Below are 14,297 nucleotides of genomic sequence, written 5' to 3'. Positions count from 1 at the left end.
AAGGTCTGTTCTGTTAATTCATTGCTTCTCATCGTCGCCAAATGCGTGCTGCTTAGATCATCGGACAGAGAGTGAGTTTCCATGCAAACAAGACACACGAATTCCTTTGCCACGGGAAGGCGTTTCTTTGCCTCTTGAAAGTGACTGTTGGTGTGTACTGGATGACGTGCTGTTATTTGTGATCTAGCTTCATTGCAACTTTGCAGCGACCGTGCTTCTAGTCCGACCTCTGCTTACTCCTGGCAGCAGTTCCCTTGATATTCGCCAATATGGATTCCCGATGTACGTCGTTGCTGATAACGAAGGTCCGTCGACATTCGAGGCGTCTAAATGATCCGCTCAGCTTGTGAGTGTCTAGGCGAGGAGTGGTTTGCGTTTTCTGCGCGTTTGGTGTGCTACATTGCGCTTCCATCAACCTCGGAAACACTCTTGCACCTACAGTTCAATGAAGTATGCTGGATCGACCCAACTCGATGTTTGAAGAAAGTGTGCCTTTGGAGACCCAGGGGAACGAAATACGTACAACTGGTGTGGCTTGTGGACTTCAGTGATCGGTGGCCCGTGTGAGTAAGTGTGCTGGAGTTTATGTTGAATGCGGCGTTTTGTGTTTATACCGAAGGAGCAGTAGTGAACTCGACGCAGGTGCGCCTGGAGAAGTCCACAACATCGTTTACAATGAGAGTTTCTTATTTGTTTCCGGAAGGTATATGTTGATGTGTGATGGCAGCTGAATATAAGTTCCTCATGTGACTTATTTGTACTCATGCAGCGAGAATGGATCCAACTCCAGTGCTGCCTACCATTGGAGCTGTGCGGCGAATGCCCGAGAACATCGATTAGCATACAACTGGGGGCTTATAAAAAATCCGTATATTATATGACTTTAAGTTGTATTTAAAATTCTTCAAAGCCGAATGGATCCAACTCCAGTGCTGCCTACCATTGGAGCTGTGCGGCGAATGCCCGAGAACATCGATTAGCATACAACTGGGGGCTTATAAAAAATCGCTATATTATATGACTTTAAGTTGTATTTAAAATTCTTCAAAGCGATGAATTGTGCTTGTTTGACCCATTTTAACAGCTAAAGGATGTGCGCCTCCGGAAACCTAGGGAAGCCAAATATGCGCACTACAAATATATGGGCACGTGCATCGAGAGTGGATGGAGGCGCAACTGGCTGTTCATATATAATCGCGATATGAGATGCCTTTGAGTGATCCTTTCAGGCAGTAAGCGTGAAGGCGAGTAGGACGTTGGCGAAGTATTTGGGTTACTAGATAGGAGAGCCAGAAGCCTCGAAATTCAAGTTGCATCGCCAATGCGATGAATCCTGTTTGCTGGACCCGTCTTGACCGCTAAAGGATGTGCGCCTCCGGAAACCTAGGGAAGCCAAATATGCGCACTACAAATATATGGGCACGTGCATCGAGAGTGGATGGAGGCGCAACTGGCTGTTCATATATAACCGTGATATATGAGATGCCTTTGAGTGATCCTTTCAGGCAGTAAGCGTCAAGGCGAGTAGGACGTTGGCGAAGTATTTGGGTTACTAGATAGGGGAGCCAGAAGCCTCGAAATTCAAGTTGCATCGCCAATGCGATGAATCCTGTTTGCTGAACCCGTCTTGACCGCTAAATGAAATGCCGCTGCCCGCTGCATTGGGTCTGGGGGAACCTAGCGAAGCCAAGTATGAGCTTCGGGATGCTGATGTGTAAAGAGGAAATTCAGGAGGTTAACTGGTGTCGCAAAAGCTACGTGTTTCGGTTTCCCGTCGACGAAACGATGGGTGGTGATCTCTGGATATTCTTTCAATCTAGGCTGCGTCTCCGTCCAGCCGCCGACCGTGCTTTGGCATCTCTCGGTTTTTCGCTTGTTTCGTTTGTGTCGTTTTAGTCTGGGTGTAATTCCTTCCTCCCGCATAGGGCTGTTATGTGTACAGTGAGTGAGCTTCCTCCCTACTCCGTTTGCTTCGCAAAAGGGATGGCCCCAACGGACAATGCAATCGCCAGCGCATGAGTCAAATGGCAATTGCTTCGTCCATGTCTATGTACTATGTGTTTCTCCAGATTCAGTGACTTACGGAGTAGGAAGAAATAATAGCAAGTAGGGTGAAATTATTAATAACAAGCTTTATTATAACGCGCATATATTAAAATCTAAAATATCTTTAATTGATATACATAACAAATGTAAACACTAAACATTTTTAACCATCGCCTTGACACTTTACAGTGTAAAGGTGACAGTTCAATTCTAACACTACCCTGTATTTTGTCGATTAAAAGCTTAAGTTTCGTTTACCACGTGAGTGACATGACAACGTAGTTAGATACATGGCAGCACCTGGTCGCATCGTCCGCATCAGCTTAATTAACGTTGGACGACAAATCGCGCATTAACGGGGATGTAGTGATGTATCATCAGCCAGTGAGCCTGTATCCGTTTGCACAAAACGTAACGTACAGAGACAGGGCAGCGTGACCGTTGTGCAACACTGTGGTGCCAGTGGCATGCTTCATGCTCAACTGCACCGCATACAGTTACTCGTTGGGAATGAACCGACTGGATGGTACGACAACATCCAAAAGACATACAGATGAGGCTTCCTCAAACTAATTCCTCGGCTTGCAAGTCTTGAGGCTTAAACCCCGATTTTTCTCATATCAGGATAGTCAATTCACACCGCAGTTCTTCTCCACTGGTTGTGAAGATGCGCCATCACTGGCCAGGCTGTGCAGAGGCACCGCAGGAGAGTTTGTCATCATAACAGCTAGGGAAGCGGCAATTCTTTGGCACTAGTGAGCGTAGGTTAGATGCAAAAGAAAACACGAGCAACATGTCTTCGCATGGAGATACGTACACTATTGGCATCCACATCAGAAGGTAATTGCGATGTTTCTTCACCGAAACATGCAAGGGCACATTCCATCGCATGTTAATTGTGGCAATGAACGACTCGACCCGTTGACGGCGTGTGAAAGCACATCCACACTAGTATTTGCGCTGCGCCACTCAACCGGGAAACGGGCACTCAAACCAACAAATACGGGGGTATCGAAAGCATGCCGACATATCCACACTCCTCTTCCCTACTTTAGGGACCATTCCGGAACTACAAAAGCCCTTCGCCCCTTCACAAATGGCCACTCCGAAACCTAGGACAGAGAGCGCCTCATTCCTCTACGTGACTCTCGGAGGACTATGACGTGGAATATGTTGGTCTTGAAGTCCTCCACGAAGAGACACAGTGAAGTAGTGTGTCGAATTGTCTGTGCGTACAGAAGAGTAGGTTGAACATCAACGGCAAGGGATTGCTGTTGATGTTCAACCTACTCAAGAGCACGCATATTAACGCTACGAACGCTTGTGTCGCTACTACTTGAACTCCTCATGCGTTTGGAATTAAGCCATATGCGCCTGAACGATAACTCCGGTTAGGGCCCCAGCAGCCCCACAGATTGATGGAACCTGATTCTGGAACCTGATTCTTTGGTTCCGCGCGGGTGTTAGTGGAGAGGCCAATATCAGGCCGCCTCGACGGGGCGTATCCGTTATTGTTCCTGTCAGTAGTTGCTTCTGGCTGTGCAAAGTTGCTGCGATCACGTCTTGATCGTCCTCTGGCTATGGAAGCATTTGAAACGAGCGCCCCATCATCGGTTGAAGGGGCCCATCCGAAAGGCTCCCGGTGGTCCAGTCCCCCAAATTCGTCTAACGGTGGAGAAGCAGCAGCACTTTCCCTTCCCGGAGCACTCGGCTCCGTGGACGAAGACAAACTGCCCGGATACGAGGGCTCCAATGGTGGAATCGCGTGCACGCCCGTGGACTCGCACTATATGTGGGCAGAGTGGGGACTAGGACACTCCTCTGTTCACAGCTGGTTGCGCACTCAACAGTCATGCCTCATAGGGAGGCGTGGTCACAACAACAACCAAGGAATTGCTGTCGACACTTGCAAGCCCGTGCCGAGGATATGTAATATTCCAGTCCATTTCTTGTGGCAGCCTTTGCGGCTACGTCTCTTGGACGGTTAACAGGACACGCGATTTGAAACGACAGTAATTCAGAAAACCATTTTGCTACCATGGTTTGGAAAGTTTTAGTTGTGCAACTCAGGTGCTGTACTGGCTAACGCCCCCTCCTCCTCGTATCTATTGAGCCGTACAAGCGAAGCCACCTTTTGGACACCAGCCACAGCTCTCCGATACCGTTCAAACGCCTTGCCTGCAACGAGCCAGGAAGAGATATAGTTATCTTCTTTCGATGTTGCCAGCCCCCACCACGGTTGCCGAGACGCCCCGTTGAGCTGCGTCAGGCCATACCATAGAGTCCCCTGGCGGGAAGCCGCTTGGCCTCCTTTGCTTAGCCGCAGGGCTTCGCCTGACCCGGTAGATGGCACGGTGGATAGGTTTTTCTTCTGCATCCCTCGCTGTCTGCGCTTCTTCTCCTTCAGCCCATGCCCCTCCATGGAGCCTCTCATGCCGACTCCCGTATATTTCCTGGTCAGGCACCCAAACCTCTGGACACGATTAATCATCCCACGAGTCGCCCCCCCTGCATGCAAACGCATGCAGGGGGTGCGACTCGTGGGGTGAACAAGAACGCAAGAATTTACAGGCAAGAATGGATGCGGCCCTCAAGATCTCAGTCACTTGTTTCCAGCTTCTCTCCGAATTTGAAGAGGTATGAAATGCATTACAAGAATAAGTACTGTCCTAAATCTGACGGATTTCTTGTCAGTTTCTCCTTAGCGAAATCCACGTGACACCTCTGTAGCGGCGCATTGTAGGGTGGCTTTATTTGGCCAGAAACCCCTGGCTCCCAGCAAAAATATGGAAGTGCTACCTTTAAGACGCCTTGAGCTTCGGAATCTACAGTAAGGAAAGCAAACCGTTAAGGCCGAAGTCCTAGATATTTGTTTTCCTCCCCCAGTCTAGCCTAGCCATAGAGGGGTTGCTGCCATGTGTTGAATATTGAAAGGGCACTAAGTTCATTCACTCTTGGATCATGTAGCCTTATAATCCCTCGCTATTTATGTTTAGGCCCATACGAGTTAGCTTTTCCAGATATCCAATGGTGTCCAAAGCCAATCGCATTGCACTTTCACGACAACTGAAGTATTATAGCAACAACATACCCGGCAGTTGACGCAACAACATGAATCATTATTTAATTTCTCTATTTCGTGTATAAACTACTGTGCACCTTCTACATGCGCGGGGTCCAGGTAGAAGGTAACATGAGATGAGCATGGCAGAATTGCCAGGGCGGCAGTGAAATTTGTTGCCGTTAGTGCTATTGGGAAAATGCAATAAACAACTGAAGGAGCAACCCAGTAGCCCTGGCGTTAAAACCGTGGTTGTAATGAAGATTTGATACAATCATCATCGGACCCGGATGCTGAACCTGTTTCTAGCTGCCATCAGTGTGCGCCAGCCTCTTTCTAGTTCTGGACAAACCTTGCAGGAGTTCAGGAACGTGTGCACAAAACAGAGGAAAGAATAGCGAGACATCACTGCTATGAATAGGTACACAGGCTTCCTCAGGTTAATTTGGACTGCTGAGCCACAAAGTCCTCAGAACTATAATGGAGAACCACCAAAGCAATTCCAAGTTCTTGTGACTCAGTACAAAACAAATAGACCTAAGCGCACCGTTACATATCAGTACCGTATGCGGAATATTCCTAGGCTGCGCCCTGGATGGGCCCACATTGCTTCCAAAGATGGAAATAATTGGAGTTGGCTCTTGCCTCCAAGATTTTTCTGATATACAGCTTGGATGGTGAGTGTGCAAAAGAGCCTGTCGCTCTGGATGCGTTTCCGCGCCAAACCCCTCTTTTCATTAACCCAAAGACGACCCTATACTCCAGCAACGGTGGATGACGGAAAACCACTAATAGCGGACGTCAAGTACAGAACCCTGTAAGTGCTTGGAGAAAATGATCCGCTGGGATCCCAATTTACAATGTAATGCGTAGGACTCGCCATTAGTATCAGTTGGAGAAGAATGACCTGGCATGGCGTCATCTTATTTTGGCCTGCCGAAATCGAGCTAAGGGTTGGATACTACTCAGTCACCAGAAATGAATACAACATATGTAGTTAAATGCCGGAAGCACGCAGCATCAGTGTGCTTGTGAGGCTGGGATCCCCCCAATCCCGATGGGGACACAGCACAGAAGTCAAATTATTGTGTTGCGAACGATGGGGCGGGCCTACCCACAGCAATAGAGGAAAACGCATATAACCGGAAACAAACTACTTAAGTCAAATATCTCGGAGATACAATGGTACGAGGCCTCAGAAATTATCACCAAATGGGCTTACGCGGCGAAAATTTGCGCTGCCCATGCCTGCATATGCTGCTTAGTCAAGTAGTGCACCTATACGCCCCTGAGGAACTGCATAATGCAAACGATGCTCAGGTTTCTGTTTTCTGTTTCAACGAAATTTAATCTGTGCGAGGTTGCTGCGTGCCCAGAATCTCAGCGTCCTCCAGTTTCTCCTTCCCACAATAACGGTGGTGAGGCTTAGTCGAGCGACTCGCGGAAATGTCGGCGATTTCTGGAGACGTACTATAAAACTACCGTTAGCCCTATGTTGAAACATCTACGTTGGCGAAGCTTTAGCAATGCTGGTCAACGCGCTAACTTCAGAACAAACCACAGTAAAAAGCCCTGCGTAAAGCACAGTGAACCTGCGAACTTCGCAAAGTGAGCAGGCTGCCCACAACCATAGGAGCTACACTAACAACATCTGCCGAAATTCGTTTGTTGGAGCGACGTGCCCGGCTTTCTTGTACGGGTGTTTTATTATTTCCACCATTCTGTGAAAAACCCAAATGTGCACCAAGCCCAGGAGCAGCGGACTCGGCTGGGCTCCAACAACCCGTCACAATATCGGACCAGAGAACTGCTCTAAAGCATATGAGCTGGAGGCACAGGGCTCAAGGGGTGGATTCTTGTATGGCAAATATCCGTATAGCAAGGAACCAGGGCCATCCCATTTTTACTTTGTTTGTTCTCCAAGCAACCGTTGTCAAAATGCTGCTTTTAGAGGCAAAGCAGCTGCTTCATCCATCTGCGATATTGATTAATATGACTGTCTTTTTGCGTGGGAAGTAGCCGCTGCGGTACGGGCCCAGGTCTTTTCAGTGTTGAGGTTTTCTCAATTCGCGGGTGCCCGGTTGTCCAACTGTCTACTCACCCTGCGTGCGCCCTTCTGAGTAGTGATCTCATTCCATGTTTCCAAAGCGAGTTCACCTTGACCGTCTGCCCCTGGATGGTTCAGGGCGGCTGTGCTGTGGCGGTATTAAGTCGCTTCATGAATTCGGGGCAAAGGGCGCCGATAAACATTGTGTTTTCGCCATCTTTGATGCTTTTCAGAGGACTATAAATATTCCAGGAATGATGATTTCACGAATGGGTGGTCGTCCTGGTGAGCAAGTCCAATATAAAAGTCACGTATCAGGGTCCTACGATGCATTTCTGAATATAGCTGTCATTTTAGGGTTGTACTTCTCGCAATTTGTGTGTCCTGCCTACCATGCTCAGAACGTAGCAGTCAGTAGTTTTCTAATGAATGGGTTGGAAGACTGCGCGTATTTCCCGCATCTGCAGAGATCATGGAAACCGCAGCCTGTGCCAAACAACGTTGGAAGAGATTCAACACTATTGCGAGCTTGGATATGCACAGAAATGAAAGAATGTTTTGTGGGTGAGGGTGTCACCCCTTTCAGCCCCATCAGTGTGCCGCGCATTGTGTGATGGCCCCGGAATTACGTGGCCACATTGGTTGTTTGCCTGCTAGCGCTTCTCAAAGGCTTGCTTGTGGAACTCCGTTCCCCTTTTCATACGCCTGCATGTGTAATTCTAAATCTGTGTAGTGCATGCTGTAATTCTGTGACCTGATTTATTGCAGAAGAAGCTCATGCGCCGCTTTCTACGCCTTCTCCCCTTTCCGGATACCGAGTTTCTCCGCTGCTCTGCATTTCTGCATCTTTTCACTTTCTAGATGGGGCTCGCATTCACAGCCCAGCATACATAAGCTTATTTTGCGGATCATGTCCACACCCGTTGTCATTTTTCCTCGTCTCCAGGAATATGCTCCATCCTTTCTCCTTTTGTTGCGCGAGTATTCCATAAGCTCGGAACAGTCAACTCCTTCACCTCTAATCCCCTATCGGCTGGTTACCGGTTGCGGTCCTCCATGGTCTTTCACTGCTATAAATCTTCAAGGCTCCAAACAGATCGTTGGGCACCTGTTGACCGGTTACTGATTCATCATACTATAGCCACCTTTCTCTAGCTTCCCTTCCTCAGTACTTCCCAACTCTTCTATATCCTGTTCTTTTGCGATCTCACAATAAACCTGCATCACAGTGCTTGCCGAAAATCGTTTGAAGGGCGGATGCGTTCGGAGAAGTAGTGCCCTTGGTTTGATAGCCACCATTGTTGTGCCTCCCATTCTAATAACGAAAAAACCAATAGTAAATGAAACTCTTTTGGTGCTTGTTGGCGACGAAAACCGACATACAGGAAAGGAAATATCTCCTCCACTGCGTACATCCTGGCAGCCGCTAAATGTGGATGGTCGGCTGAGGTGAAAGCATTCCTCGTGAATTTCTTTGGCTCTAGAAGCACTTTCCTGTGGTTGGAATGCACGAGTTTGGGTCTATTCAAGTTGACGAGGCTTCCAGCCGTAGGTTGCCTCCCCGTCAGATGGCAGATCATGTTTATTGCCCATTCTTCTGAGAGTGGAAGGCTGAGATTTGACAGATTTGGGATGAGTTCCCAAAACTTGCTGTTATTTCTAGATGACTTAGAAGAACCTTCTATCCTCAGAGTTGTTCACTCCTCCTTCAGGTCGCCTTTTGTGTGGGTATAAGTTTCGTTCCTCGCACGTGCCACTGTGTGCTACTAGGTGTGTAAAACGGGTCCGGGAACGTACGCATTGACCATTACAACCTGCAACAGGGCCAAATTCTTATGGGGAAAGTTCCGTGAAAAGCACTTTAAGTCCCCCCTCAGCCTCTAGGCGTCCTGACAACTGCGGTTCAAGCGCCTGGAGCAACGGGACAGGAAGTGTCTTGACACGAGTTGCAACCCGTTTTGCCGCACTCCAAGGGAAGGCACTCCCACAGTTGCACACAACCACTTTTCTTGCACCATTTACCCCAGAAATGCCACATACGTCTTCTTGCAAGCATCCTATTTACGTTTAGGCTGCCGAGTAAGGCCGGGTGTGGGTTCTCGCGCTAACTCCGGACGGTCGCAAGTATTTCTAAATGGAGAGCCGAACCCACCAAGGGTTCTCGTTGACAAAGTCAGAAAATATCAACTAACTTATAAAACTACATCCTTGAGCACATTTTCAATGCTCCAAGTAGTCTAACATGCTGCGTCCGTATTAAAGTGTTACTGCTGTGTGCCACCTAGAGAGTTCTGAAGGCTGGCTACCGTAGAACGCGAATGTTAAGAATTACTACCGTCTCCCTTCCTCGTTATTCAAACGTTTTCCACAATCCACAAAATACTGGTTTAAGCAATTTTCCCTGTTAAGGGAAGTAGACTGAACTTGCTCTAAAACAGATCCAGTCGTGGCGGTCCGTCAGAAGCCCTGCGGTTGTTCCTCCAGGGGGGACCATCATTGCGGGGTCACTGAAGCACGCTTGGAGTTCAGCATATATGCTCTTAATTCTATGCAACAGGCTAGCATTACATTGAATGCGAACATTTTACAATTTATTGAGCGCGGCAGACACCCAAGATATCTTAGGTACCATGACTCGCAGCGGCCGTAGTGTTTTCGCCAATATGCAAGCCAGCTTCCCCGCCTCACTCCTGCAGGCGGTTAAACTTGTATTTCTTGTGCCATTGGTATTTTTGGCTGTGTTAGCAACACCTTCAAATGAAAATTCTTCAGGTTTGATGGACACTGCCGTTGAATTAGATCAAGCAGGACCCCCGCCGCAGCAATTGGAGGCACCAGAGGAATATGAGGAAGCTCGCCGCCCCGTTATTCGCAAGAGCCACATGACGATTTTAGCACTCGCAGTAATACTAATTGCAGTCCTGCGCAGTATGGCTGCTTCCAAAAAGGCTGCCGTTCTAAAAGTAAGACTGTCTGCGCTGCCGATTCCATAGTTTCACGCTTCCGTGATGATTGCTCATCACACACGCGAGTTCCACTTTATTAACATACTGCATGCAGGGATCAGCATGAATTTGTACAATCAATAAGCTCTACTGCAGACTCCTTCAGGGGGAGGGGAGTTAAGTTGCAAACTACACATGAACGAGGATTACTCTCCACCTTTTACGAAGGATGGAACTTTTCAGTTGATTCTCTGGTCATGGGGTCCCATTACGTGCTGCGAAAATCAGTGCGTGCTGAACATTGTCTTGACTTACCTGTCGTTCACGCAAGTTTGGCTTGAGAGGAATAAAATCATGCTGAGTGTACGACTTCGCTTTGGCAACTGAATGCAAGCCTAATAATATTTCTACTGTGGATGCAGCTAGTGCGTCGTTTCCTCTACTGTAAACAACAGGCGCCTCTCCTGGCCTACCGCGCACATCATAGGGGCAAACTAGCTGACAAGGTATTTGGTGTCGTTGGCACACGTGGGACGTGGTTGTTGAGTTGATTTCGTCAAATTCCAAAAACAGTCCTCATATAGTAGGCATGGCTAGGGAGCCACTGATTCAAGCCATGGTTGACATCTGGAAAAACAAATGGTAAGCTGCTGCGAGCGCAGGAGGTGGGTATTCTGTTTAGGCTCTTACAGGTTCAATTGCCGGTTTTGCTGACAGTGCACATTTTGAAGCGCACGAGCCCACAAGCACATAAAATAGTTGAAGCATTGGTAACCGTCGCGCTACGCGTTTTTGTGAGATTCCACCTGGCATTGGAGGTAAAGGACGCTTTGTCCAGGCCGGATAGGGACAAAACCCCATGTGGAGTTTGCAGAGTTGCAGTAAAGGCCTGTCCATTTGCGTCCTTGCGTGACTGCGTTGAAAGTGCTTTTTATTGCAGCACGTGACGTGTAATCTAATGCCTCCAAGGCAGGTTCATTGTTTTTCTGAGCGAAGAAGGTGCGCGTCGACGATGTGCTCACCGTTCCCTGCATGTAGAGGCGGTTACGCCAGAAGGCCAGAAGAATTCCTGGGCGATATTTTGGGACGAATTCAGGCACATACCATGCTACTGTAGCAGCGGATTGATGCCTGACACCCTGCTGGCTTGGGTAGGCATCTTTTAAGACACTTGCTAGCGTTTAATGCCTGACACAATCTGGAAGGCATGACATTGGGGTAGCGACTGATTTGTTCAGGAAGTGAGTTGGTTGCAATCAGAGGTTGGCAGCATTGTTGGATTGTTGGTCGGGACCCTTCAACGGCAATGCAGTGCAGAACCCCAGCATATAGATTCGCCTTGTCTTAAACAGAAAGAAGACGGTTGCTTCGGACGTGTGGAGTAATGCTGGCTACAGAATATTCGCCGGCGTAGATGCTTGATGTGGCGCACCAGGCAACCATTGTCCTGACTATAGAAAGTGGGCAGGAGCCATCGATCAATTTTGGGAGCGATAGGGTTAATTAGATGCGTATATAGGCGGCGCGGCATTCACCAGTAACGGTTCGACAGCGCTAATTCGTGCTTGGCGCCGCTTGGCTGTTTTTACCTGAAGCAGAACTGTGTTTTGCAGCAGATCACCATCACCAGCTTCCCCGCATCTCCCTGATAATTGTTCGTTTTATACGGGCGGCATGGCGTCGGCGGCACGGCAGACGCTGTCCCCTTCCTGCAAGGGGGTGAGACAGCTTGCTCCCTGAGGAATCTCCCTGATGGATAGGCTGAACAGTCGGTACTCCGAATAGCTAGGTTTACCCAGACAAATACCCGCTTTAGAAAGTTCGTTCCTGCCCCTTGTTCTGAAGAGTAAAGCGTGGGCTGTTTGGCGTGTTCTGGAAACGTAACAGTTGCCGGCCGTAGCTAGCAGGCTGTGCTGTGAACGGCTCAGCCAAACTATAGGCGCCGCTTGAGGATTGGTCTTCTTATGGAGGATGACAGCTTTAATTTAAGTTTCACGTGAAGTGGTTAGTTCAACTGAGTTTCGCGACGCGAGCGTCAGCTGCAGGTGGTGATTATGTGTGTATCCCTCAGAAGTTGCTCTTCTGACGTTACGCGAGTTTCGCATTGCGCCAGTGGCTTGTTTGTGCTGATTCAGGATGTGGGTTTCGGTATCTGAGTATGAGGTGCATGGGTTTGCCGTGCATCTCCCGTTCCAATATTGGTTTGGTATTGTTAAGTTCGCCTTGCTTTGCGTTGAAGAAGTGGTTGTGAATCATGACACTTGGCACGGTACTGTGCACGGGGTCTGTACATTTTCTTGCAGTTGAAAGGGGAATGGCGCTAGCTCGGACATTATCGTAAATGTTGAACACAGCGTCGCTAGAAGTTGGTTATTCGAGAGGAAAAGCAAGATTAGGACCTAATGAGGACCAAGACAGCTTCGCCCCAGTTGCACTCAGTGAGGTCTCTTTGCAATACGTTTGCACGTGAAGTTGGTGAGTCCGTATGCGGGGGGAGTAGTCGCGCGTATTCATTGGAGACGGCAGCACGAGAGGCATAAGGAAATCATTGGTTTCCGTGCCATGTGGCTCTGTTGCAATGGAGGCACGTTTGCAGTTAGCAGTCAAATACAGCTTCAGCTATTACGAACGATGCTGTTCCGCCGTGTGCACTTGCGCGCTAGAGAGGTCCACTTGGTTGGCGTTTGCACGATTTCTTGGTCATCAACGCTTTGCTCGATATCTGCGGAAAGAAAGTGGTAGCATCTGGTGTTTATGCCCCTAGGAAGTGCGTCTTTGTAAAAAGGGTGGAACATGCATGCGACTTGTATATTGGGCGTATGTGGCTAGCTGCGCCTACTGAGATGGGGACGTCGATTGTGAACGAATCACAGATAGGGGTGACAGCCTAGGTAAATTGTGCGTTGAGGTTACGTAGATGTGCGTGCGGTGAAGTGTTCACGTTTTGGTGCTGCTGGTATTCTGCCCGCATGTTGGACAGTTGAGCAATGTTTCATAGGTTTGAACGATGCAATAGTGTATATTCCTTCCATGCAGGGAGATGGGTACACAGAAAGTGGGTGTTGCAATATTAGCAATTGCAAGGATGGCAGTCTTCCGGAAGCAAGAAGGAACGGAGGGGAAGAGAGTTTTCACAGCATTTTTGATAAGTAGCATGGTTGTCGCTTGTTTGTTATTTGGCATTCTGCCTTGGAGCGTCATATGTACCTTGTCGAGGCTGCTTGTGGGTAAAATGAAAGAGGTGGTTTTGGACATGCATGTTTCACAACAGCAAGTGCCACTCACAACAGAAAGTGCGCTTGCGCTTCGTCTCTAGTCTGTGATTGTTGGAGAATGTCTTTTGTCTGGTAGTGTAAAAGTGCCACTCACAACAGAAAGTGCGCTTGCGCTTCGTCTCTAGTCTGTGATTGTTGGAGGATGTCTTTTGTCTGGTAATGTAATCGTAAGAGTCTTCAGTAGCTAGCGAACGACGTGGACACATTGGCAAGTTGCCTGTGATTGTTGGAGAATGTCTTTTGTCTGGTAGTGTAATCGTAATGGAGTCTTCAGTAGCTAGCGAACGAAGTGGACACATTTGCAAGTTGCCTGGGCACGTCAGCCACTTGGCGGGCCTGGGGGCGGGGTAAGGCGCGAGAACGTGGCAATGCAGCTACAGCCGTGCGCTGCACTCGCATTAGCTTTTGTTTCCAGTGCCTCGAAACATTGCTGTACACACAAACTGTAAGCTAGGTCTCGGTAACTTGGCAACGACTAGTTCGGCCGGATGTCTTGACAGACGCCGTATTCACGATCTCTATGCTCAAGCGGCTTCAACAGTGTGAAGACGGTCCCATTTGGATTGACGCACCGTTACTAGTGCAAGATGTGTGTACTACTATTCAGTTGATGCTCTGGTCATGGGATCCCATTATGTGCTGCGAAAATCAGTGCGTGCTGAACATTGTCCCGATTTACCTGTCGTTCAAGCAAGTTTGGCTTGAAAGGAACAAAAGCATACTGCGTGTAGGACTTCACCTTGGCAGCTGAATGCAAGCATAATAATATTTCTACTGTGGGTGCAGCTAGTGCGTTGTTTGCTCTACTGTAATCAGCAGGTGCCTCTCCTGGCTTGCCGCGCACATCATAGGGGCACGCTACCGACCACGTGCGCCCTGAGGAAGCTCCCTGATGTGTAGGCTGAACGTTCGGTACTCCGAAA

The 14,297-nt window shown here is 48.6% G+C and overlaps 1 protein-coding gene across 1 annotated transcript; it reads right to left on the bottom strand.

Moving 5' to 3' along the window:
- Positions 1–4,099: 4,099 nt before the first annotated feature.
- Positions 4,100–4,537, bottom strand: EMWEY_00047190 (hypothetical protein; the record flags this gene model as incomplete). Its single annotated transcript, XM_013479252.1, has 1 exon — positions 4,100–4,537. One exon carries the CDS (start codon positions 4,535–4,537, stop codon positions 4,100–4,102), a length of 438 nt encoding a protein of 145 aa, XP_013334706.1.
- Between the last annotated feature and the right edge of the window lie 9,760 nt (positions 4,538–14,297).

This window comes from Eimeria maxima, genomic scaffold (genome assembly GCF_000499605.1).
Source record: "Eimeria maxima Weybridge genomic scaffold, Emw_scaff1011, whole genome shotgun sequence".
NCBI classification, from domain to species: domain Eukaryota; phylum Apicomplexa; class Conoidasida; order Eucoccidiorida; family Eimeriidae; genus Eimeria; species Eimeria maxima.
The sequence above is the reverse complement of the archived record's forward strand: the minus strand, read 5'-3'. Positions and strand labels throughout refer to the sequence as shown.